Source organism: Neoarius graeffei, chromosome 18, assembly GCF_027579695.1.
Source record: "Neoarius graeffei isolate fNeoGra1 chromosome 18, fNeoGra1.pri, whole genome shotgun sequence".
NCBI lineage: Eukaryota > Metazoa > Chordata > Actinopteri > Siluriformes > Ariidae > Neoarius > Neoarius graeffei.
The window spans coordinates 47,669,931-47,695,538 of record NC_083586.1 but is presented as its reverse complement, the minus strand read 5'-3'; the positions used below and the strand labels follow the sequence as shown (position 1 = coordinate 47,695,538).

General features: G+C 42.3%; 1 protein-coding gene across 1 annotated transcript in view; it reads left to right on the top strand.

Moving 5' to 3' along the window:
• The window catches only part of vps8 (VPS8 subunit of CORVET complex), a 414,958-nt gene that overhangs the window by 33,128 nt on the left and 356,222 nt on the right, over positions 1 to 25,608 (top strand). Inside the window, exons 7-9 of the mRNA XM_060898945.1 lie at positions 1,754 to 1,878; positions 2,005 to 2,091; positions 2,215 to 2,282. Coding sequence (XP_060754928.1) covers positions 1,754 to 1,878; positions 2,005 to 2,091; positions 2,215 to 2,282 — 280 coding nt within the window. The remainder of the gene's footprint in view (positions 1 to 1,753; positions 1,879 to 2,004; positions 2,092 to 2,214; positions 2,283 to 25,608) is intronic.

Here is a 25,608-nt window from a genome sequence, read left to right as displayed (position 1 = left end):
AGCACCTCGGTGTGATCAGCTGTTCGTTTAGCGACAGAATGATGGAACCATCAGTGCACGCTCAAAGGTCAACCTGCGCATGCGCACACACACGGACTTCCTCTGTCTGCTTGACTGCGCGAAGCGTGCGATTTCATGCACATTATTTGCTTTAATCCCTTCAAATGAAATAACTTCCCAGCCACAGAATGGCCTGATATTTTGTGAGATATTACCGAAATAAACATGTCACAATGACCAAATTTCAAAGGGAACTAAATTTCACCGATTTTACGAAATCGAAAGGCCGTCGGATATTTTCACCAAAATTTGGATGCAAAATTGAGACGGTGAGGAGTTACAGTTCCCCATCCCTGTGAGTTTTTTCCAATTTCCTCCCACAAACATTCCAGTAGGTGGGAACGTTATGTTATTTTATGTGATATGTTATGTTAAATCGCCCATAGGATGTGTGTGAGAAAGATGATGTGCATGAGAGGAAAATTCAAAGCTTAAAGTGCATATCACGGGTAAATTCAGGAGCAAGATCAATGGAATTCTCCTGTTTTATATTAAACTTTGGTCAAATATCTGTCACATTTTGCATTTTGTGCAATTTTTTTTACTTTGCGCAATACCAGAAAAATTCAGTTGAAATCAAGCCATTTGAGGCGAATTGGTCCGCCTCTGAAAAAACTTGGCATTTGGATTTCCCGGCGAACATGGATTTTCGTGACGTCGCGTGCGGGACGCCTCCCTCTGAATCCTACGTCAGCGCTGGTTTGTTTATGAGAAAACGACCTGGTGGTTTTCTGCAAATTTCTTTATCGCGTAATTATTAAAATGGTTAACAGATGTATCATAGGAGGGTGTAGCAACACCAATCTTGATGGGATTAGTACTCATCGTTTTCCAAAAGACAGAACAATGAGAGAGAAATGGGAGCGCTTGGTCTACACAGGCTGTGCACTGAAACCGTACAAGCTCGCACAGCCTGCTGGCGCTTCCGCAGGTGACGTCACGAATCTGGCTCCAGACTCCCTTGGGATTTTTCCAGACGCGTTTTGTTATTTTATTTTTTTCTGCTGTAGACAGATGGCCTTGTGCAAAATTACCCTTCTGGATGAGTGTGTAAAGAGACATACTCTCATTTAAAAAAAAACAAAAACGAAATTGGTCCAGGATATGCACTTTAAAATGATATTTAAGATTTCCCACACACAAAACGACTTCATTTTTCTGGTTTACTGTTTTTACTTTAATAATGTATAGTTGCTTGGCAGTTATACTATAAGCTAACGTATAATAAACTGTTGTGGACTGTGTTTCTGATTTGCCATGTCCTGGGTGGAATGATCAGGAAAAGGTAACGTAAAAGCCATTGTGGTGTTTTGTGGAAGCAGCAACCAGTCTGTCCTGTCCATAAGCTTGATGACGACTGTGGATTTGCAGCATGCTTCATTACGGCTGTGGTTTCTTTCTTTCCTTCTTTCTTTTAAAAAAAATAAAAACAGTTTGACCACAGGAGGTTCCTTTGCTCATGGCATGATTGCTGGTTGTGTGTTGGCTGTTGGTTCGAACCTCTTGCTCTTTATTGCAAGCATGTTTCTCTTCGGAGATTTCAACAGCTTCTTTTCCGTGACCCTTCTTCTCCTGCAAGCTTGGTTCACATGCCGAGACTTGTTTATCTACCTCGTCGTCTACATTTACCTGTTTAAAAATCTCTGAAACCATGCGCCGAGCCCTGCATTATGAGTATGATGGATTATTACAGATCAGAACCAGGCGCTGAGGCTGTGCTTGGGTACCACGGCGACGGGGGCGGAGTACGGCGCAGTTTCAGCTCTCAGTATTAACCATGACTGCACACGTCTGCTTTGTGGCTTCGCTAAAGGACAGGTACGACAAAACCTCTACACACACACACTCGTGCTTTAAAAAGTCCTCAGTGTTTCCCCTCGTGCCTGTTTTTGTATTTTTCTATTTCCTGTTCCATGCGTTAATGTCCAATGCCTTTTTGTTCAGATCACCATGTGGGATTTGGCGAACGGGAAGCTCCTGCGCATCATCACCGATGCCCACCCACCCGGCACGGCCATTTTGCACATCAAGGTAGACATTACTTGACCGGCTGCTGTACATGCACCTGGAACTTTTCTACAGTTGTTAAAAAAGTAATTGAAAGAAACGCGAGCCTCCTTTTCCTCTTTCTCTGTCACTTTTTATTTTTTGCAGTTCACAGATCTGCCGACGCTTGCTGTGTGTAACGACAGCGGTGGGTCTGTGTTTGAACTCTCGTTCAGGTGAGAAAGCACAATAACCAGCTGGAATTTTAATACAGCACATGCTTAAGACTTTTAAATTAGCAACCAACCAACAGTTACTGACAGTAGAACAGGCGTCTTCAGCTGGTGGACTACAGAGTGTTTTAATGAGTGAATTGAGCTCGACAGAAATACTGTACAGTGGGGCAAAAAAGTATTTAGTCAGCCACCAATTGTGCAAGTTCTCCCACTTAAAAAGATGAGAGAGGCCTGTAATTTTCATTATAGGTACACTTCAACTATGAGAGACAGAATGGGGGGAAAGAATCCAGGAAATCAAATTGTAGGATTTTTAATGAATTAATTGGTAAATTCCTCAGTAAAATAAGTATTTGGTCACCTACAAACAAGCAAGATTTCTGGCTCTCACAGACCTGTAACTTCTTCTTTAAGAGGCTCCTCTGTCCTCCACTCGTTACCTGTATTAATGGCACCTGTTTGAACTCGTTATCAGTATAAAAGACACCTGTCCACAACCTCAAACAGTCACACTCCAAACTCCACTATGGCCAAGACCAAAGAGCTGTCAAAGGACACCAGAAACAAAACTGTAGACCTGCACCAGGCTGGGAAGACTGAATCTGCAATAGGTAAGCAGCTTGGTGTGAAGAAATCAACTGTGGGAGCAATTATTAGAAAATGGAAGACATACAAGTCCACTGATAATCTCCCTCGATCTGGGGCTCCACGCAAGATCTCACCCCATGGGGTCAAAATGATCACAAGAACGGTGAGCAAAAATCCCAGAACCACACGGGGGGACCTAGTGAATGACCTGCAGAGAGCTGGGACCAAAGTAACAAAGGCTACCATCAGTAACACACTACGCCGCCAGGGACTCAAATCCTGCAGTGCTAGACGTGTCCCCCTGCTTAAGCCAGTACATGTCCAGGCCCGTCTGAAGTTTGCTAGAGAGCATTTGGATGATCCAGAAGAGGACTGGGAGAATGTCATATGGTCAGATGAAACCAAAATAGAACTCTTTGGTAAAAACTCAACTTGTCGTGTTTGGAGGAGAAAGAATGCTGAGTTGCATCCAAAGAACACCATACCTACTGTGAAGCATGGGGGTGGAAACATCATGCTTTGGGGCTGTTTTTCTGCAAAGGGACCAGGACGACTGATCCGTGTAAAGGAAAGAATGAATGGGGCCATGTATCATGAGATTTTGAGTGAAAACCTCCTTCCATCAGCAAGGGCATTGAAGATGAAACGTGGCTGGGTCTTTCAGCATGACAATGATCCCAAACACACCGCCCGGGCAACGAAGGAGTGGCTTCGTGAGAAGCATTTCAAGGTCCTGGAGTGGCCTAGCCAGTCTCCAGATCTCAACCCCATAGAAAATCTTTGGAAGGAGTTGAAAGTCCGTGTTGCCCAGCGACAGCCCCAAAACATCACTGCTCTAGAGGAGATCTGCATGGAGGAATGGGCCAAAATACCAGCAACAGTGTGTGAAAACCTTGTGAAGACTTACAGAAAACGTTTGACCTCTGTCATTGCCAACAAAGGGTATATAACAAAGTATTGAGATGAACTTTTGTTATTGACCAAATACTTATTTTCCACCATAATTTGCAAATAAATTCTTTAAAAATCAGACAATGTGATTTTCTGGATTTTTAGGGCCCGAGCCCTATGGGCGAAGGCCCTATTGTTCTTGTAAGAGTTCACTATTATTATTCTTCCGTCTTCTTCTTCTTCTTCCGTCGTCTTCTTCTTTATTTTTCTCCGCTGTTGGGCCATTTTCGGGGCGCTTGCCATGGGCGAAAACGCACGAAATTTGGCACCAGTTCCGAGAATTGCCACCGCTACTCAGAACCAGAAGCCCAAACTTGGCCGGGGCACAGGGCCTCTATAGCGCCCCCTACGTCGTTGTGATTTTGGCCTCCCGCATTAAGGTGCCTGGGTGCCATGTAGTTTGTAGTAGTGGCATGCCATTTGGTACGCATATGTATCTCACTAAGCCGGACAAAAATGTAATGCCATTGCATTAGCCACGCCCAACAGGAAGTGAGGTAATTTCACTTTTGTGCGAAATGCATGGCCACGAAGACGGCGCAACTCCTCCTAGACCGTTCATAGGTATGTCACCAAAATTGATACACATCATCTACAGACATCGCTGACAAAAGTTACTGAATACGTTTCACGTAGGGTAAACCGTTCAGAAGTTATACGTCAATCAATTTTCGATGCAAAATTTTACATGCTTAAAAATTCATAACAAATCTTCTGATTGCTCAAAACTGCTCATACTTCACACGCAAATCACTCATTGGGCTTCTGACATGTTACCCAATTTCTGTGATATTTCGCCACCGGGGGCGCTATTTTTGGGCGAAAAATCCAATCTTTCCTCAAATTTGGTCAAACTTCACGTCCACCCTCTTACTACCTCCCATGTCATGTATACCACATTTTGGGAATTTTCGTCCATGGGGGGGGCGCTGTTTTTTGCCGACGCAATTGCTCCAAAAGGGGTTTTTGGTAAATAATTCCATAATGCTTTTCCTTCACTCCACTACCTTGTGATAGTACGTTGCTGTTGTAGACACTTATTTTTCCAACTCATAATCGCTCATGTACAGCATAGCGCCACCTACTGACATGGGAAAAACCAAAAAATTTATTCTTCAAAAATCTATATCTCATCTTCTATTTACTCAATTGTCATCAAACTTCATACGCAAACTCTTCATAGCTCACCTGACAAGTTAGCCAAATTTTGTGCACTTTCGCCCCTGGGGGTGCTGGTTATGGCAGAAATGATATTGCAGCTTCTGATTTGTCAAACTTGGCAAGCAAACTCTTTACAAGACCCTTATTGGGGCGCTTGCCATGGTCGACAACGCACGAAATTTGGCTCCTTTTTCTTAGACTGCCACCGCTACTGAGAACCAGAAGCCCAGATCCAGGCGGGCCTCAGGGCCTCTATAGCGCCCCCCGAGCACCGTACAGTGCGAGACCCTATTGTTGCCATGTGTCCAATTCTGTGCTTTGTCGCCATTGTGGGAGTAATGTCTCTTGCCGAAGAAGCTGTGGAAGGTATTTCGCGGGGACGCATGCCCCCGCCCCCCTTGGCCGCTGGCGCGAGGGCCCGTCGAGGCCGCTTGCGGCTTTAATTTTTTTCTTATTCTGTCTCTCATAGTTGAGGTATACCTATGATGAAAATTACAGGCCTCTCTCATCTTAAGTGGGAGAACTTGCACAATTGGTGACTGACTGAATACTTTTTTGCCCCACTGTATCAGTAAAGTCTACTCAAAACGTGAATTAGCTCACCTTTGTTGTGTTTCATCCAATCACGTGCATTTATGTAAATTATTTATCTGAAGGCAGCTCATCGGGCCAGAAACTAGCTACAGGGCTAGAGCCGGTATTTTCGCAGGCTTGTGTAGATTTTTATTTTATTATTAGGGCCCGAGCCCGAATGGGCGAAGGCCCTATTGTTCTTGTAAGAGTTCACTATTATTATTCTTCTTTATTTTTCTCCGCTGTTGGGCCATTTTCGGGGCGCTTGCCATGGGCGAAAACGCGCGAAATTTGGCGCCACTTCCGAGAATTGCCACCGCTACTCAGACCCAAAAGCCCACACTTGGCCGGGGCTCAGGGCCTCTATAGCGCCCCCTAAGTCGTTGTGATTTTGGCCTCCCGCATTAAGGTGCCTGGTTGCCATATAGTTTGTAGTAGTGGCATGCCATTTGGTATGCATATGTATCTCACTAAGCCGGACAAAAATGTAATGCCAATGCATTAGCCACGCCCAACAGGAAGTGAGGTAATTTCACTTTTGTGTGAAATGCATGGCCACGAAGACGGCGCAACTCCTCCTAGACCGTTCATAGGAATGTCACCAAAATTTATACACATCATCTACAGACATGGCTGACAAAAGTTACTAAATACGTTTCACGTAGGATAAACCGTTCAGAAGTTATACGTCAATCAATTTTCACTTCAAAATTTTACATGCTAAAAAATTCATAACAAATCTTCTAATTGCTCAACACTGCTCATACTTCACACCCTAATCACTCATTGGGCTTCTGACATGTTACCCAATTTCTGTGATATTTCGCCACTGGGGGCGCTATTTTTGGGCAAAAAATCCAATCTTTCCTCAAATTTGGTCAAACTTCACGGCCACCCTCTTACTACCTCCCATGTCATGTATACCACATTTTGGGAATTTTCGTCCATGGGGGGCGCTGTTTTTGGCCGACGCAATTTCTCCAAAATGGGTTTTTGGTAAATTATTCCATAATGCTTTTCCTTTACACCACTACCTTGTGATAGTGCGTTGCTGTTGTGGACACTTATTTTTCCATTTCATAATCACTCATGTACAGCATAGCGCCACCTACTGACATGGGAAAAACCAAAAAATTTATTCTTCAAAAATCTATATCTCATCTTCTGTTTACTCAATTGTCATCAAACTTCATAACCAAACTCTTCATAGCTCACCTGACATGTACGCCAAATTTTGTGCACTTTCGCCCCTGGGGGTGCGGGTTATGGCAGAAATGATATTGCAGCTTCTGATTTGTCAAACTTGGCAAGCAAACTCTTTACAAGACCCTTTTTGGGGCGCTTGCCATGGTCGACATCGCACGAAATTTGGCTCCTTTTTCTTAGACTCCCACCGCTACTGAGAACCAGAAGCCCAGATCCAGGCGGGCCTCAGGGCCTCTATAGCGCCCCCTAACTCATTGTGATTTTGGCCTCCCGCATTAAGGTGCCTGGTTGCCATGTAGTTTGTAGTAGTGGCATGCCATTTGGTACGCATATGTATCTCACTAAGCCGGACAAAAATGTAATGCCAATGCATTAGCCACGCCCAACAGGAAGTGAGGTAATTTCACTTTTGTGCGAAATGCATGGCCACGAAAACGGCGCAACTCCTCCTAGACCGTTCATAGGAATGTCACCAAAATTGATAGACATCATCTACAGACATGGCTGACAAAAGGTCCTAAATATGTTTCACGTAGAATAAACCGTTCAGAAGTTATACGTCAATCAATTTTCAATGCAAAATTTTACATGCTTAAAAATTCATAACATATCTTCAAATTGCTCAAAACTGCTCATACTTCACACGCAAATCACTCATTGGGCATCTGACATGTTACCCACTTTCTGTGATATTTCGCCACTGGGGGCGCTATTTTTGGGCAAAAAATCCAATCTTTCCTCAAATTTGGTCAAACTTCACGGCCACCCTCTTACTACCTCCCATGTCATGTACACCTCATTTTGGGAATTTTCGTCCATGGGGGGCGCTGTTTTTGGCCAACGCAATTGCTCCAAAACAGGTTTTTGGTAAATAATTCCATAATGCTTCTCCTTCACACCACTACCTTGTGATAGTACGTTGCTGTTGTAGACACTTATTTTTCCAACTCATAATCGCTCATGTGCAGCATAGCGCCACCTACTGACATGGGAGAAACCAAAAAATTTATTCTTCAAAAATCAATATCTCATCTTCTATTTTCTCAATCTTGATCAAACTTGATACACACACTCTTAACAGGTCACCTGACATATGTGCCAAATTTTGTGAACTTTTGCCACTGGGGGCGCTGTTTTCAGGCAACAATTTATATCTCGGCTTCTGATTGGTCAAACTTGATCAAACTTTACAAAACAACTCTTCATAGGTCCCTTGACATGTATACCAAATTTGGTGAACTTTCACCACTGGGGGCACTCATTGCGCTGTAGCAGTTGCAGGAGAGGTGTTTATAATCATGAGGCCCCAGGAGTATGTTGTTTTGGTTGCCTTAAACACACATGACTTGTGGGGAATGGGTAGGCAGTCGGGAGCAAGTGTTGTAGCATAGCGCCACCTACTGACATGGGAGAAACCAAAAAATTTATTCTTCAAAAATCAATATCTCATCTTCTATTTTCTCAATCTTGATCAAACTTGATACGCACACTCTTAACAGGTCACCTGACATATGTGCCAAATTTTGTGAACTTTTGCCACTGGGGGCGCTGTTTTCAGGCAACAATTTTTATCTCGGCTTCTGATTGGTCAAACTTGATCAAACTTTACAAAACAACTCTTCATAGGTCCCTTGACATGTATACCAAATTTGGTGAACTTTCACCACTGGGGGCGCTCATTGCGCTGTAGCAGTTGCAGGAGAGGTGTTTACAATCATGAGGCACCAGGAGTATGTTGTTTTGGTTGCCTTAAACACACATGACTTGTGGACCACTGGGGGCGCTCATTGCACTGTAGCAGTTGCAGGAGAGGTGTTTACAATCATGAGGCACCAGGAGTATGTTGTATTGGTTGCCTTAAACACACATGACTTGTGGGGAATGGGTAGGCAGTCGGGAGCAAGTGTTGTAGCGTTACAGACAGACTAATAGATGTCTAACAGAAGACAATCCTATGTAGCTATAGCTTGGTGACTGATGAGGTAAATACATTAATTTGGTTGGGAAGCCATGGCATAAAATGTTCTGTCCATGACAACATCTCAGCGCACCGTGTACTCTGTGTCCAATTCTGTGCTTTGTCACCATTGTGGGAGTAATGTCTCTTGCCAAAGAAGCTGTGGAAGGTATTTCGCGGGGACGCATGTCCCCGCCCCACTTGGCCGCTGGCGCGAGGGCCCGTCGAGGCCGCTTGCGGCTTTAATCTTCTTCTTCTTCTTCTTCTTCCGTCTTCTTCTTCTTCTTCTTCTTTATTTTTCTCCGCTGTTGGGCCACTTTCGGGGCGCTTGCCATGGGCGAAAACGCACGAAATTTGGCACCAGTTCCGAGAATTGCCACCGCTACTCAGAACCAAAAGCCCAAACTTGGCCGGGGCTCAGGGCCTCTATAGCGCCCCCTAAGTCGTTGTGATTTTGGCCTCCCGCATTAAGGTGCCTGGTTGCCATATAGTTTGTAGTAGTGGCATGCCATTTGGTACGCATATGTGTCTCACTAAGCCGGACAAAAATGTAATGCCAATGCATTAGCCACGCCCAACAGGAAGTGAGGTAATTTCACTTTTGTGCGAAATGCATGGCCACGAAGACGGCGCAACTCCTCCTAGACCGTTCATAGGAATGTCGCCAAAATTGATACACATCATCTACAGACATGGCTGACAAAAGTTACTAAATACGTTTCACGTAGGATCAACCGTTCAGAAGTTATACGTCAATCAATTTTCACTTCAAAATTTTACATGCTTAAAAATTCATAACAAATCTTCTAAATGCTCAAAACTGCTCATACTTCACACGCAAATCACTCATTGGGCTTCTGACATGGTACCCAATTTGTGTGATATTTCGCCACTGGGGGCGCTATTTTTGGGCAAAAATTCCAATCTTTCCTCAAATTTGGTCAAACTTGACGGCCACCCTCTTACTACCTCCCATGTCATGTATACCACATTTTGGGAATTTTCGTCCATGGGGGGGCGCTGTTTTTGGCCGACGCAGTTGCTCCAAAACGGGTTTTTGGTTAATAATTCCATAATGCTTTTCCTTCACACCACTACCTTGTGATAGTACGTTGCTGTTGTAGACACTTATTTTTCCAACTCATAATCGCTCATCTACAGCATAGCGCCACCTACTGACATGGGAAAAACCAAAAAATTTATTCTTCAAAAATCTATATCTCATCTTCTATTTACTCAATTGTCATCAAACTTCATACGCAAACTCTTCATAGCTCACCTGACATATACGCCAAATTTTGTGCACTTTCGCCCCTGGGGGTGCTGGTTATGGCAGAAATGATATTGCAGCTTCTGATTTGTCAACCTTGGCAAGCAAACTCTTTACAAGACCCTTATTGGGGCGCTTGCCATGGTCGACAACGCACGAAATTTGGCTCCTTTTTCTTAGACTGCCACCGCTACTGAGAACCAGAAGCCCAGATCCAGGCGGGGTCAGGGCCTCTATAGCGCCCCCTAACGTGTTGTGATTTTTGCCTCTCGCATTAAGGTGCCTGCTTGGCATATAGTTTCTAGTTATTATTATTATTATTAGGGCCCGAGCACCGTACAGTGCGAGACCCTATTGTTTTTGAAGGATTATTATTATTATTATTATTATTATTAGGCCCCGAGCGCCGTACAGTGCGAGACCCTATTGTTGCCATGTGTCCAATTCTGTGCTTTGTCGCCATTGTGGGTGTAATGTCTCTTGCCGAAGAAGCTGTGGAAGGTTTTTTGCGGGGACGCATGCCCCCGCCCCCCTTGGCCGCAGGCGCGAGGGCCCGTCGAGGCCGCTTGCGGCTTTAATTATTATTATTATTATTATTATTTATTATAATACTCCCTCTCTGGGGAGGGCTATACTGGCTTACCTCTGTCCGTCTGTATTTCCATATCTCTGTCCATCCTAAACGCCCTTTTCCTCAGCAACCACAAATCATAGCTACTTGGTACCAAGCTTGGGGTTCTATACCGTGTGTACCATTTTCAGGTCTGTCGCACATCGACTTCCTGTTTACCGACTGAATGTATTTACGAAACGTATAGCGTGGATTTACAAAATTTTCATAACAATTTTCTCAGCAACTACAAATCACAACTGCTTGATATTTGGTACCGAGCTTCAGCTTGGGGTTCTATACCATGTGTACCATTTTCAGGTCTGTCGCACATCGACTTCCTGTTTACCGATTGAATGTATTTATGAAGCATATAGCGTGGATTTACAAAATTTTTGTATCACTTTTCTCAGCAACTACAAATCACAACTGCTTGATATTTGGTACTGAGTTTCAGCTTGGGGTTCTATACCGTGTGTACCGTTTTCAGGTCTGTCACGCATCGACTTCCTGTTTACCGACTGAATGTATTTATGAAACACACAGGGTGGATTTTGACGCTATTTCAAGAAGCAAAATGCTATGTATTTCAAAATGACAGTTTACCAGGGTGCTATTTGAAATCCCTGGGGAGAACACGGCTCTTTACTTACTTGTTTCAGGGTTAATTACCGTATTTTCCGGACTATACATCGCTCCGGAGTTTAAGTCGCATCAGCCAAAAAATGCATTATGAAGATGAAAAAAACATATATACGTCGCACCGGACTACAAGTCGCACTTTTTTGAAGGGTTATTCTATCCATAGAATCTGTGATTCTGTCTGATAAGCGGCGCGTGGTTACTGCGCGACTGCATTGTTTATTTAATAAACGAACAGCTGAGCAGTGATAACGCGCCCTTTGCCCTGTAAGTAGCCTAGTCTGATTATTTTAAATATCTACTACTATCTTTAATACTATCACTATCTTTATTACTAATAGCCTATATTATTATTATTATTATTATTAGGGCCCGAGCCCTATGGGCGAAGGCCCTATTGTTCTTGTAAGAGTTCAATATTATTATTCTTCCGTCTTCTTCTTCTTCTTTATTTTTCTCCGCTGTTGGGCCATTTTCGGGGCGCTTGCCATGGGCGAAAACGCACGAAATTTGGCACCAGTTCCGAGAATTGCCACCGCTACTCAGAACCAAAAGCCCAAACTTGGCCGGGGCTCAGGGCCTCTATAGCGCCCCCTAAGTCGTTGTGATTTTGGTCTCCCGCATTAAGGTGCCTGGTTGCCATGTAGTTTGTAGTAGTGGCATGCCATTTGGTACGCATATGTATCTCACTAAGCCGGACAAAAATGTAATGCCAATGCATTAGCCACGCCCAACAGGAAGTGAGGTAATTTCACTTTTGTGCGAAATGCGTGGCCACGAAGACGGCGCAACTCCTCCTAGACCGTTCATAGGAATGTCACCAAAATTGATTGACATCATCTACAGACATGGCTGACAAAAGTTACTAAATACGTTTCACGTAGCATAAACCGTTCAGAAGTTATACGTCAATCAATTTTCGATGCAAAATTTTACATGCTTAAAAATTCATAACAAATCTTCTAGTTGCTCAAAACTGCTCATACTTCACACGCACATCACTCATTGGGCTTCTGACATGTTACCCAATTTCTGTGATATTTCGCCACTGGGGGCGCTATTTTTGGGCAAAAAATCCAATCTTTCCTCAAATTTGGTCAAACTTCACGGCCACCCTCTTACTACCTCCCATGTCATGTATACCACATTTTGGGTATTTTCGTCCATGGGGGGCGCTGTTTTTGGCCGATGCAATTGCTCCAAAACGGGTTTTTGGTAAATTATTCCATAATGCTTTCCCTTCACACCACTACCTTGTGATAGTACGTTGCTGTTGTAGACACTTATTTTTCCAACTCATAATCGCTCATGTGCCGCATAGCGCCACCTACTGACATGGGAAAAACCAAAAAATTTATTCTTCAAAAATCTATATCTCATCTTCTATTTACTCAATTGTCATCAAACTTCATACGCTAACTCTTCATAGCTCACCTGACATATACGCCAAATTTTGTGCACTTTCGCCCCTGGGGGTGCTGGTTATGGCAAAAATGATATTGCAGCTTCTGATTTGTCAAACTTGGCAAGCAAATTCTTTACAAGACCCTTTTTGGGGCGCTTGCCATGGTCGACAACGCACGAAATTTGGCTCCTTTTTCTTAGACTGCCACCGCTACTGAGAACCAGAAGCCCAGATCCAGGCGGGCCTCAGGGCCTCTATAGCGCCCCCTAAGTCGTTGTGATTTTGGCCTCCCGCATAAAGGTGCCTGGTTGCCATGTATTTTGTAGTAGTGGCATGCCATTTGGTACCCATATGTATCTCACTAAGCCGGACAAAAATGTAATGCCAATGCATTAGCCACGCCCAACAGGAAGTGAGGTAATTTCACTTTTGTGCGAAATGCATGGCCACGAAGACGGCGCAACTCCTCCTAGGCCGTTCATAGGAATGTCACCAAAATTGATAGTCATCATCTACAGACATGGCTGACAAAAGTTCCTAAATACGTTTCACGTAGGATAAGCCGTTCAGAAGTTATACGTCAATCGATTTTCAATGCAAAATTTTACATGCTTAAAAATTCATAACAAATCTTCTAATTGGTCAAAACTGCTCATACATCACACGCAAATCACTCATTGGGCTTCTGACATGCTACCCAAATTCTGTGATATTTCGCCACTGGGGGCGCTATTTTTGGGCAAAAAATCCAATCTTTCCTCAAATTTGGTCAAACTTCACGGCCACCCTCTTACTACCTCCCATGTCATGTATACCTCATTTTGGGAATTTTCGTCCATGGGGGGCGCTGTTTTTGGCCGACGCAATTGCTCCAAAACATGTTTTTGGTAAATAATTCCATAATGCTTTTCCTTCACACCACAACCTTGTGATAGTACGTTGCTGTTGTAGACACTTAATTTTCCAACTCATAATCGCTCATGTACAGCATAGCGCCACCTACTGACATGGGAGAAACCAAAACATTTATTCTTCAAAAATCAATATCTCATCTTCTATTTACTCAATCTTGATCAAACTTGATACGCACACTCTTAACAGGTCACCTGACATATCTCCCAAATTTTGTGAACTTTTGCCACTGGGGGCGCTGTTTTCGGGCAACAATTTATATCTCGGCTTCTGATTGGTCAAACTTGATCAAACTTGACACAACAACTCTTCATAGGTCCCTTGACATGTATACCAAATTTGGTGAACTTTCACCACTGGGGGCGCTCATTGCGCTGTAGAAGTTGCAGGAGAGGTGTTTACAATCATGAGGCACCAGGAGTATGTTGTTTTGGTTGCCTTAAACACACATGACTTGTGGGGAATGGGTAGGCAGTCGGGAGCAAGTGTTGCAGCGTTACATACAGACTAATAGATGTCTAACAGAAGACAATCCTATGTAGCTATAGCTTGGTGACTGATGAGGTAAATACATTAATTTGGTTGGGAAGCCATGGCATAAAATGTTCTGTCCATGACAACATCTCAGCGCACCGTGTACTCTGTGTCCAATTCTGTGCTTTGTCGCCATTGTGGGAGTAATGTCTCTTGCCGAAGACGCTGTGGAAGGTTTTTCGCGGGGACGCATGCCCCCGCCCCCCTTGGCCGCTGGCGCGAGGGCCCGTCGAGGCCGCTTGCGGCTTTAATTATTATTATTATTATTATAACTTATATTAGTAGCCTATTACTGATGCATTAATCAGTTTGCTTTTAGAATATTTTTACCGGTAGGGTTCATTATCGCCCCATGGCTCTTTCATCTGTGTTATTAAAGCTGTAGTCATCATCGAGGAGTGTCATTCTTCATTTTTGTCGAATTTTATTTCATCAAATCAGAGGTCAAGTAGGCTATAGGTATATCATCTCCAAAGACAGGTACGATAGTAAAAACAACTGTCTAGTGAAAAAAAAACAACAACAACAACCGCTCAGAGAAAAAAACAGGCAGAAAGTGCGCCTGCCAGTTAACGTCATATCAGATAAAAACATTAAACGTTATTCAGACCATTAACACCATAACATCAGAGACGAAGAAAAAAGTTCATCTTGGAAGGAGAGTTATTTTTAAAAATGCAAAACAAAATCATTTACAATAGCCCAGAGAAAAACTGGCTGAATATGTACCGTAACATCAAGTTATTCAATAGCCTATAGGCCTAAAATCAGGGCTTAATTTGAGCCGGAACATGACGGAACAAGATCCGTAACCTCCGTTGTCGGATCCGGCAGCTATTTTCATTTCATTCGGTGTTCCGGCAGCTATTTAAATGGATCAGATCACCTCCGTGACCATCACAAAGGGGAAAAAAAATCAAACAATAAATTAAATAAGTAAATAAAAATTTGTTTAGTGTTCGGTTTTGATTTTGATATCTGTTGTTGATTTCTCTCCTATGATATCCACAAAATCTGTGCGAAAGGGGAAGGGGGGGGGGGACATGGGGTGTATACTTCCGCTCAATAGAACACCGGGTTTTTTGTAGCCGTTAGCTTGCGCTGTGGAAAAAATGGCAAAAAAACAAGAAAGCTTACTAAAATTTTTAAAATGAATTCTCCAACTTGTTTTGTAAACCCTTTATTTCTTAACTATTACTTGAATTGATTGCACTTATGTTTGCTGGCACTGCTTTTAATGAGCAGGAGAAAAACAGGGAGGGCTCGGAAAATGACCGCAGGTCGGAATCGAACCCGGGTCCCCGGATTTATGGTATGGCGCCTTATACACCTAAGCCATGAGGTCCTGCTGGCACTGCTTTTAAATACCCTACTTAAATCCTTAAAATGAGTCATTTAACTCATGTCTTGTGTGATCTGATCTCCAATGGTGAAATAAACCGGTTGTGATATGAGTACAGTCTGTTATTTTAGAAGATAAATTTAATATATAGCCTAATAAAAAAATTTTTTTTATAACATATCATGACATATTACTGTCTGTAACTGTTCGTCACTAAAGCGTTTTCTAAGATCATAATGTCTGATATTATTATTATTTTTTTACACACACAATAAGCGCGTGTGCGTAAAGTTATAGTAAACCACCCCCCACCCACCCCCCGCCTTTTTTTTTTTTTTGAGTCGCCGGACCCACCCACCTCCTGCGTTCCGGGACCTCCCACTTCACAAATTAAGCACTGCCTAAAATCATTACATAACTTATTTAAATAACTATAGGCCTATCATTAATAATAAAACACAGGTCAATCAAGTTTATCAAGCTGACGATTTCACTCCAAATCAGCAAATCTATTGAATTCCTCATCCTCGGTGTCGCTTCTGAACAACTCTGCCAACTCCAGCGGCAGACGAAGCGCCGTTTCCTCTTCTTCTGCGTGGCTGTCGTCAGACTCAGCATCAGCTCCAGTTATTCCGCGGTGAAAAAAAAAAAAAACATATATATATATATATATATACGTCGCACCGGAGTATAAGTTGCATGGCCAGCCGAACCATAAAAAAAAGTGCGACTTATAGTCCGAAAAATACAGTATTTGTTGAAGTCAACATTCATAATAAGTGTCCTGTTCCTTCCATTGCGTGCATTCTGATCTAAGCGAGAGCGGGGCGATACGTAAGTGAGCAGTAGCTCACATTGGATCTTGTTTATTTATCCTGTCTGATCTGATTAGCAAACTGACAGCTTGGTTTTAAAAAAGTCGACGTTGAACACAAAATGTTTAAATACAAATGGACAGAGAAGTGTGTTTTCTCCTCAGTGTGTCGTATTTAAAACGTATCTCATCTGTTCAGAGTTCATGATGCTAGTTAAGTGGTAGCAAGAATCGGCAGTATGAAACGAAACAACCACTTTGACTTGTCTTATTTAAAGGTGCTGACTGCAAAGTTGAATTCTGGGCAAAACGTTGTATTGCTGTTGGAGTTTTGAGATGTTTCGCTACTGTACACACCATGTATCCTGTGTGCAAATGTTTTGCCGAGATAAAAATGCGTCCCGCATTTTACGATTCCGGAGATTGCTGAAGCAAATGAGCAGCAATATCACATGACCACCGTGGGGCATGTCTGATCTACTTTTAACCAGAACAAGTCTGTGTGGGCAAACATGGCGGACTCGGCTCTCCCGCCAGCGGGAAAGGAAAGGAAAGCCTGCCTAGTGAGTGCAACTGGAAGATAGAGCAAGGTGAGATGACGCAATTTTTCTGGACAGATAACTAAATAATTCTAGCTACCACTTAGCTATCTTAGCCTTAGAATGCATGGGCTCGACTCCACGGTAGCGAGTATGGAGTTATACACCTAATGTTTTGATCTTGCATGGAAAGAAACGACAACACAAAAGCAGTAACAGAGAAAAGATATTTATCTTTTGTTTCACGGCTCTATTCGTGAATGTCAACCACAAATTACATCCCTGTGACTCGGAACTCTCCAAAGTCGATGCAGAGTTGCGATGTTTTCCCGCATCGCCATCCTGGTGTGACGCAGTTCCATAGTTATGCTAATTAGTTAAAGCGCCTCACGTTCAGCTATTTCTGTAGGGCCGTACTGTTTACCTCAAGAGGGAGGAAAACGGTCTCAAAACCGAGAAAAGCGACCGTCAGGACATCAAAAATGATCACATCTCATCCGCACGATATTGTTCTTACAAGACATAGGAAAATCCCATGCACAATAAAAAATTTAAATATTGCAGTTGACTTTGCAGTCAGTGCCTTTTTATGCCTCCGCCACCTTAAGGTGCAGGAGGCATTATGTTTTCGGGTTGTCCGTCCGTTCGTGCGTCCATCCCGAAACCTTGTGAACGCGATATCTCAAAGGCGAATGAAAGGAATTTCACCAAATTTTCACCATTTGTGCGCTTTGGGACAAACATGAACTGATTAGATTTTGAGGTTAAAGGGTCTAAGGTCAAGGTCACTGTGAGGTCAAATGTCTGTCCGAAAACATTGTGAACACAATATCTCCCAGGCTGATGAAAGGAATTTCACCAAACTTTCACCATTTGTGCACTTTGGGACAAAGATGAACTGATTAGATTTTGAGGTTAAAAGGTCACAGGTCAAGATTACTGTGAGGTCAAATGCCCATCCCCAAACTTTGTGAACGCGATATCTCAAAGACTAATGAAAGGAATTTCACCAAACTTTCACCATTTGTGCACTTTGGGACAAAGATGAACTGATAGATTTTGAGGTTAAAAGGTCACAGGTCAAGATTACTGTGAGGTCAAATGTCCATCCCCAAATCACAACTTAATAAGGCGTGTAGTCTACCAGGCGGAGGCATTCCCATCAACGCCGTTGGTGTCGAGTTCTGTCTATACTAAGTAACTTTAAAAACGCACAATGGAATTCAACACGATATCACTTTAGATCCATGCATATATTTGAAATTTATATTGTATTGTATATAATGCACACACATCTTGAAACATCGATAAAGGACATTTATTGTCAAACTCAAGAATTAATTCACAATAAAAAAATTCAAAGTGACAGTTGGTCCATGTTCGGACCGTCATGCTGGAGATTCTGGGTCTGTGTCGTCCAGGGGTCTCAGCGGCAGTGACTGAGGGTGTCAGGAATCTGTCACGGAGGTGAGCTAGCCTGATGCGCTGATCCTGAACTGGCGTCGTGACTCGAGGCTGACCAGGGCGTGGACGATCCCTGGTGCTCCCTGTCTGTCTGTAGCGCTGACTCAAACGGGAAATGGTCGAATGATGAACACCGAAGTGCCGGGCGACCTCTGTCTGTGTACTTCCGGCACGCAACATCCCGATGGCCTGTTCACGTTGATTTTGGCTTAGGCGTGGCATCTTCAATAACGACAATTTTCCCATCATTTCCCCCGGGTATTTATAGGCAAGATTGTGTGTGTACAGTGTATGCAAAATTTGTTTGAAAATTAAAGCCTGTCCATGTCATTGACTACCCGAGTCATATTGTACGTTATTGAGTACAACTCCCTTAAATTCTGATTTGAGCACAGATTTGGAACTTATTCGGGCGGAACGAAGTTATTTTTCCATCGTGATATATTTCTTTTCTTCTTGAGATAAACTCAGCACGAATTCAGCAAGTTTTATCAATGTGCGTTTTTAAAGTTACTTAGTGTAGTTTAAATGAATTCTTAAATCTAGGGTAGGTCATTTTGGAAAAAGCAGTAAGACTAAGCTAGATTTTAAAGTATCCAACCACAAAGGCCCACCCCTTCCCTTTAGCCCTCCGTCCAAAGCCACTCCTCTAAAACACACGACTGTGCACTGTAATTGGGTCACACTCCAGCTCAGCATGAAAAGAAATCGACTGCAATATCTGTTTGGTAAAAGAACTAGCACATGATTATTTCAGTGCTTAGATGATTGTTTGACAACAGAAACCGTTGTGAATAGTGTTAAATAAGCAGTAAACCACTTATGAGAAATTTTTACCTGTGAAAACACAGGTACACCTAAATATCGGGACGAACACCAAATCGATATGATTGCCTGAGCACTTCACAAAGATACTTATCAACTTTAAAGTAAAACAATGCTAATCAGTCGCCTTAGCTAGAGGTGATCATCTAAGAGCGTCGGAAACAAGCTAACGTTAGCATTAGCCGTGTTCCTGTAACCATTAGCATCTTAGTTTTGCAATTTATTTATTTTTTTTGGAATATCAAATCAAACATAAATCGAGCAGGGGAGGGGGATGTGTGCACAAACAGTGACACCCATCAGACACTCCCCCTTGCTCTGATAGATGACTTGCAACCACGTGATCAAAATGTGCTACGTCGTGAGCGTCTGCCATGATGGTAGATATACAAAGCAACTAGGATGGCAGCCGCCGAAAGCGTGTCTGTAAAGAATGCTGAATTTTCTCAGTATTACCACGATTTGAACGGTCCAGCGAAGATTCGATACAAAGAGATGATGTGTGGTTTTGACCCATGTTATTTAAAAAAAGTCAGACTTTTCTGAAGATAAGACGCTTCTACCGACCATCGAATATGAATACAGGTCATTTCGTCCAATGACCATTTCGTCCAAAGTCTTTTTCATGCACACTATCAATTATTTTATATTTCGGGTGTTTGTTTGTTCGAAAAAAGGAGGAATTCTCGATGGAATTTGACCAAAGCAAAACATTTTTGTAAAGAAAATGAGTTCCATAGTACGTGCGCTTCAACACTAAAGAGCGTACTAAGGGGGGTCACCACGTCGGCTCGTGCCACTTGCTGACCCTGGTATGAGTTAAATCCCTTGTCATTGCAGGCTGATCGCTTGTATGTTTATGTTTCCGGCTGGATCATGTTAAATCTTTAGGCACGGAGCAGCGCTCTCCCAGGGGCTTCGTTCGTGAATCCCAACCCAAGACCGTGCTCTTTTGAAGGGGGAGGCTTAGAGGGAGGTACCTGTAAAATTTGGCTTCGCTGTGAACTCCGTTGGCTGAGTTATTAATTTTTAAAGCTGGCTGGATCATATTAAATCTTTAGGCGCCGAGTGGCGCTCTCATGGGGGCTTTGTTTGCGAACACCGGAATACCTGAAATTTTAAATAACTGATAGTGTGTATGAAAAAGGCTTTGGACGAAATGTCTTAAAGGAGAACTGAAGGCAAATTTTTTATCAAAGTTCTATTTATCTCATTTTATTAAATATCGGAATGCATTTTTGATCGCTATTTTGTCACTGCCGTAGCAAGTGAAAGATAGGTGAGATGTCGTACAAGGACAGGCTGGTGGCTTTAAACATCTTGCCACTAGCACTAGACCGTGAACTTAAAGATCTTGTATTTTTCTTTAAATGCTTGTACAAAGAGATTGATCTAGACGTAAGCAACTTTGTCACCTTTGTATCGCACGGGAGGACACGAGCCAGTAATTCCTTTAATCTAAAGCCGCCGCTATGTAAGACAAGTACCTACCAGGCATCTTTTTTTAACCGTATTGTTAAATTATGGAACCGTGTCTGTAGCGCAGTGGATACTTCCATTGCCTTTTCTAGCTCTGCCTCTTTCACTTTAAGTGTCAAGAAATTAATGTTTAAGCACCTGGATACTTTCTTTGACCCAGACTGGCCATGTACATGGACGCTTGCGCCAACTTGTTCCTGTCACAGGCTGTAATTAGTTTTAGACATATTAATTGAATTTTTATATAATTTTACTGCTTTTGTAAGGCTAAGGGTTGCACCCAGCATGGGACTTGTTCCCGTTCGTGCTCACCCTTTTGGGCTAACTTTAATTTTAGTTTTTGTTTTTTTTCTTTATTATTGCTTATATTTTTGTAAATGTTAATTTCTTATTGATGTAATTTTTTGTAAGTAGCCCAATAAAGTTGAAAAAAAAAAAAGTTAGGAGTGTTTGAAATATGCTCTGTAATATATCAGTCCATATGTCAAAGCAACGGCCGTAAACGAGATTCGTTGAGACCTGTGCGAGACATCGTAGGACAGAAGTAAAACGTACAGCGGAAATCAAATCAAAGTGACCAACATCTGCCAACATTGTCAAAAGACGCGCGCGCCCTCTTTCGAATGCTGATGTAATCAAGCCGGAAGTTTTGTTTGTTTTGATAGCAATCAGGAAAGTTTGAAAAAAGTAGGCAGTAATCGTCATTTAAACTTGTTTTTGTGCAATACTTCGTTTGGAAAACAGTTTTCAAAATGGTGGCAATGACACCTGGCTGACACTTCACGTTTCGAAGTCTCGCACAAGTCTCGTGAAGATCGCGCGAATAAGCGACGCCTGCCGTGGACCAAACGAACTAAATTCAACATGGCTACAAACCGAACAGGCCGATAAGTATAATATTTAATTGCAATTAGTTGTCAATACGAGTCACGATATAAGGTTACTAAAACCGAAAACGTAATTGAATAACACGTTAATTAAGAAATAAAGCAAGTTTAAAAATGACTTCAGTTCCCTTTTAAGTATTGGACGAAGTGTCCCGATTCCCTCATCTCCTCTCCGTACAAAGCCTCGCCCTCTTTCCGAATTACGGATGGAATTCTAAAAAAATCAGAACGTGCCATGGTAAAGAGTACTGTTATGACCACAACCATATACAGCACAGAGCTAAAAGAACACTTAAAGCAGTGGAAAAACAAAGAGAGTCGCACACGCGTGACTATGTTTTGTATGGAATGTCACTTGACCTCGCATTTGTGTCTCCACCATCATGGCCGACGTCCGGGTTTCTATTTTGCTTTGACGTCACTCGTAAGTCAAGGATTGGTTGTTTTGATTTGGGCATGGTGGATTCTTGCAGATGGTATTAAGAGCACTAGATGGAGCCACAGGAGCCTGATTCCCCCCCCCCCCCCCCCCCAAGATAATTTGTGTAATGTACTACTGTCAAGACATAGTGACAGTTTTAGTAAATATGATAAATACTCTTTATACATGTTACCTACTGCTGCTTTAATGGTTAAGCATTAAAAGGTAACTTGTGTCACCATTGAGTCATGTTATTAATATGTTTATTTGAATACTACTATAGCAGAAGATGAGCTGTGTGTTGTGTCCTGTAGTCCAGTTTAAGCCAGTATCTCACTGGGCTGTGACAGCCTGCGACTAGTTGGAGACGCAACAATTGCGATAAAATATCCGAATTAGCGACAATTTCCACTTGGAATCACACTGAATTGATATTCGTATATTTTACCAGAATTGTTGTGTCTCCAACTAGTCGCAGGCTATCGCAGCCCGGCTTTCCTTCCCCAGGCAGGGAAGTAGAGGAAGCCTCACGGAAACTGACTTGAGAAGGGTTCGCGACGGCTTTGCGACATCAGCGACGCATTTGCGGCTATTTTGAGAGAAATTTTGTCGCACAAATTTTTTGAACACGTTCAAAATTTCACCGACGAAGGAGTGACACTGTGCGACTCATGCGAGGAAATTGAGAAGCCCCGCGAATGTTTCAAGACACTTTTGAAACACTCTCGCGAATGACGTTCGCAATTTGGCGCAAGCTGTCGCAGCCCAGTGAGATACTAGCCTTAGGCTGCAGTACATTTCTGAAGTAATCACACACAGTGCCTTTATTCTTATTCATTCCTAAGTCTAACCTCGTCACAGTGACACGTCAGGCAGTCCAGCAAATTAACAAAGAACACATTAATTAAATAGTAGAACTTTGCTGCACTACCAGTTCCTTTAGCCTGAACCTATAATGTCTGATCCTGTAAAAATAAATAAGCTTTTTTTTTTTTAATCACAAAAGCTGTAGCTTGTAATCATGTGTAATTGTACAAAGATTAAGCTAAGTGAATAAAAAACAAGTTTTATGTTAAAATATTTTTCATGTATTGTGCCAGCTATGGTGGTGCTTGAAAGTTTGTGAACCCTTTCGAATTTTCTATATTTCTGCATCAATATGACCTAAAACAACATCAGGTTTTCACACAAGTTCTAAAAGTAGATAAAGAGAACCCAGTTAAACAAATGAGACAAAAATATTATACTGGGTCATTTATTTATTGAGGAAAATGATCCAATATTACATATCTGTGAGTGGCAAAAGTATGTGAACCTCTAGGATTAGCAGTTAGTTTGAAGGTGAAATAAGAGTCAGATGTTTTCAATCAATGGGATGGCAATCAGGTGTGAGTGGGCACCCTGTTTTATTTAAAGAACAGGGATCTATCAAAGTCTGATCTTCACAACACATGTTCATGGAAATGTATCATGGCATGAACAAAGGAGATTTCTGAGGGCCTCAAAAAAAGCATTGTTGATGCTCATCAGGCTGGAAAAGGTTACAAAACCATCTCCTAAAGAGTTTGGACTCCACCAATCCACAGTCAGACAGGTTGTGTACAAATGGAGGAAATTCAAGACCATTGTTACCCTCCCCAGGAGTGGTTGACCAACAAATCACTCCAAGAGCAAGGCGTGTAATAGTCGGCGAGGTCACAAAGGACCCCAGGGTAACTTCTAAGCAACTGAAGGCCTCTCTCACATTGGCTAATATTCATGAGTCCACCATCAGGAGAACACTGAACAACAGTGGTGTGCATGGCAGGGTTGCAAGGAGAAAGCCACTGCTCTCCAAAAAGAACATTGCTGCTCATCTGCAGTTTGCTAAAGATCACATGGACAAGCCAGAAGGCTATTGGGAAAATGTTTTGTGGACAGATGAGACCAAAATAGAACTTTTTGGTTTAAATGAGAAGCGTTATGTTTGGAGAAAGGAAAACACTGCATTCCAGCACAAGAACCTTATCCCATCTGTGAAACATGGTGGTGGTACTATCATGGTTTGGGCCCGTTTTGCTGCATCTGGGCCAGGATGGCTTGCCATCGTTGATGGAACAATGAATTCTGAATTATACCAGCGAATTCTAAAGGAAAATGTCAGGACATCTGTCCATGAACTGAATCTCAAGAGAAGGCGGGTCATGCAGCAAGACAACGACCCTAAGCACACAAGTCATTCTACCAAAGAATGGTTAAATAAGAATAAAGTTAATGTTTTGGAATGGCCAAGTCAAAGTCCTGACCTTAATCCAATCAAAATGTTGTGGAAGGACCTGAAGCGAGCAGTTCATGTGAGGAAACCCACCAACATCCCAGAGTTGAAGCTGTTCTGTACGGAGGAATGGGCTAAAATTCCTCCAAGCCGGTGTGCAGGACTGATCAACAGTTACCAGAAATGTTTAGTTGCAGTTATTGCTGCACAAGGGGGTCACACCAGATACTGAAAGCAAAGGTTCACATACTTTTGCCACTCATGTAATATTGGATCATTTTCCTCAATAAATAAATGACCAAGTATAATATTTTTGTCTCATTTGTTTAACTGGGTTCTCTTTATCTACTTTTAGGACTTGTGTGAAAACCTGATGTTGTTTTAGGTCATATTTATGCAGAAATATAGAAAATTCAAAAGGGTTCACAAACTTTCAAGCACCACTGTACATGAGAGACAGAATGCTAGCTAGCTACCACAGCTGAGGAGAATTTCCCTCCATTTTTACCTCAGGGTTTGGTTAAAAACACAGAACATGTCCACTTTGTTTTTTAAAGTGGAAGAAGTGAATAACTAGTTGTGCTTTTTTCTGTGGGGTTTTCTTCACTAGTAACAGTTGTATGAAGTGCTTAATAATTAGCAGGTGATGCTTCATTAGCATTAAAGCCAGTTAGCTTACTTAGCTAATCCACAGATGTAGCTAATATCAACCAAATAGTTGGCGAAGTTGGCTGCTTGGTTAGCTATCTAGCGAGCAAAGAAACTGTTTGAGGCAATCCTTGCCTGTATCAGTTGCTATTTTGGGCCAAGAAAAAAAAAACTAGCTCAAACACCTAGTAGCAGTTAGCTCAAAGCTTTAAAAAGTGACGTAAAATCGCTTCAGAGGCTTTTTTTTTAATCCCACTCTAGTCTGAGTAAACAAACAATAGCAGTTTTACCTCACAATCAAAGCTAGTAGTAAATAAATACTGTTTAAAACAACCATGTCCGGTGTCATTAGCTAAAAACAAGCTAGCTTGCTAAAATAATTGATTGAGGTTTGACACAAAATGTCTCAAACCAACTAAACCTGTGCGTGAAATAGTGTACTACTCCATGTTAGTTACACCAGTGTTTCCCAACCACTGTTCCGCGGCACATTAGTGTGCCGTGAGAGATCATCAGGTGTACCGTGGGACATTATCCAATTTCACTTAATTGTTCCGAAAATTATGTATTTACTGCAAATAATTTGTCTTCGTTCGTCTATGCCAGCGACGTATAGTGACCGGCAGAACAATTAAATACTCTTCCAATAGATGGTAGCTAATTAAGCTGTGTATCTACCTGTTGCCATTCAAACAATCGAATTAGTAATGCTTCGGGTGTGACAGCGGTGATGGCGATAGCAGGGATGAGAGTTTTCCGCTTTTCGGCGGATTTCTATGGAATCAATTTTGTGCCAAAATGTTCATACAATACTTTTGAAATATCAAACAAAAATGATAAATCA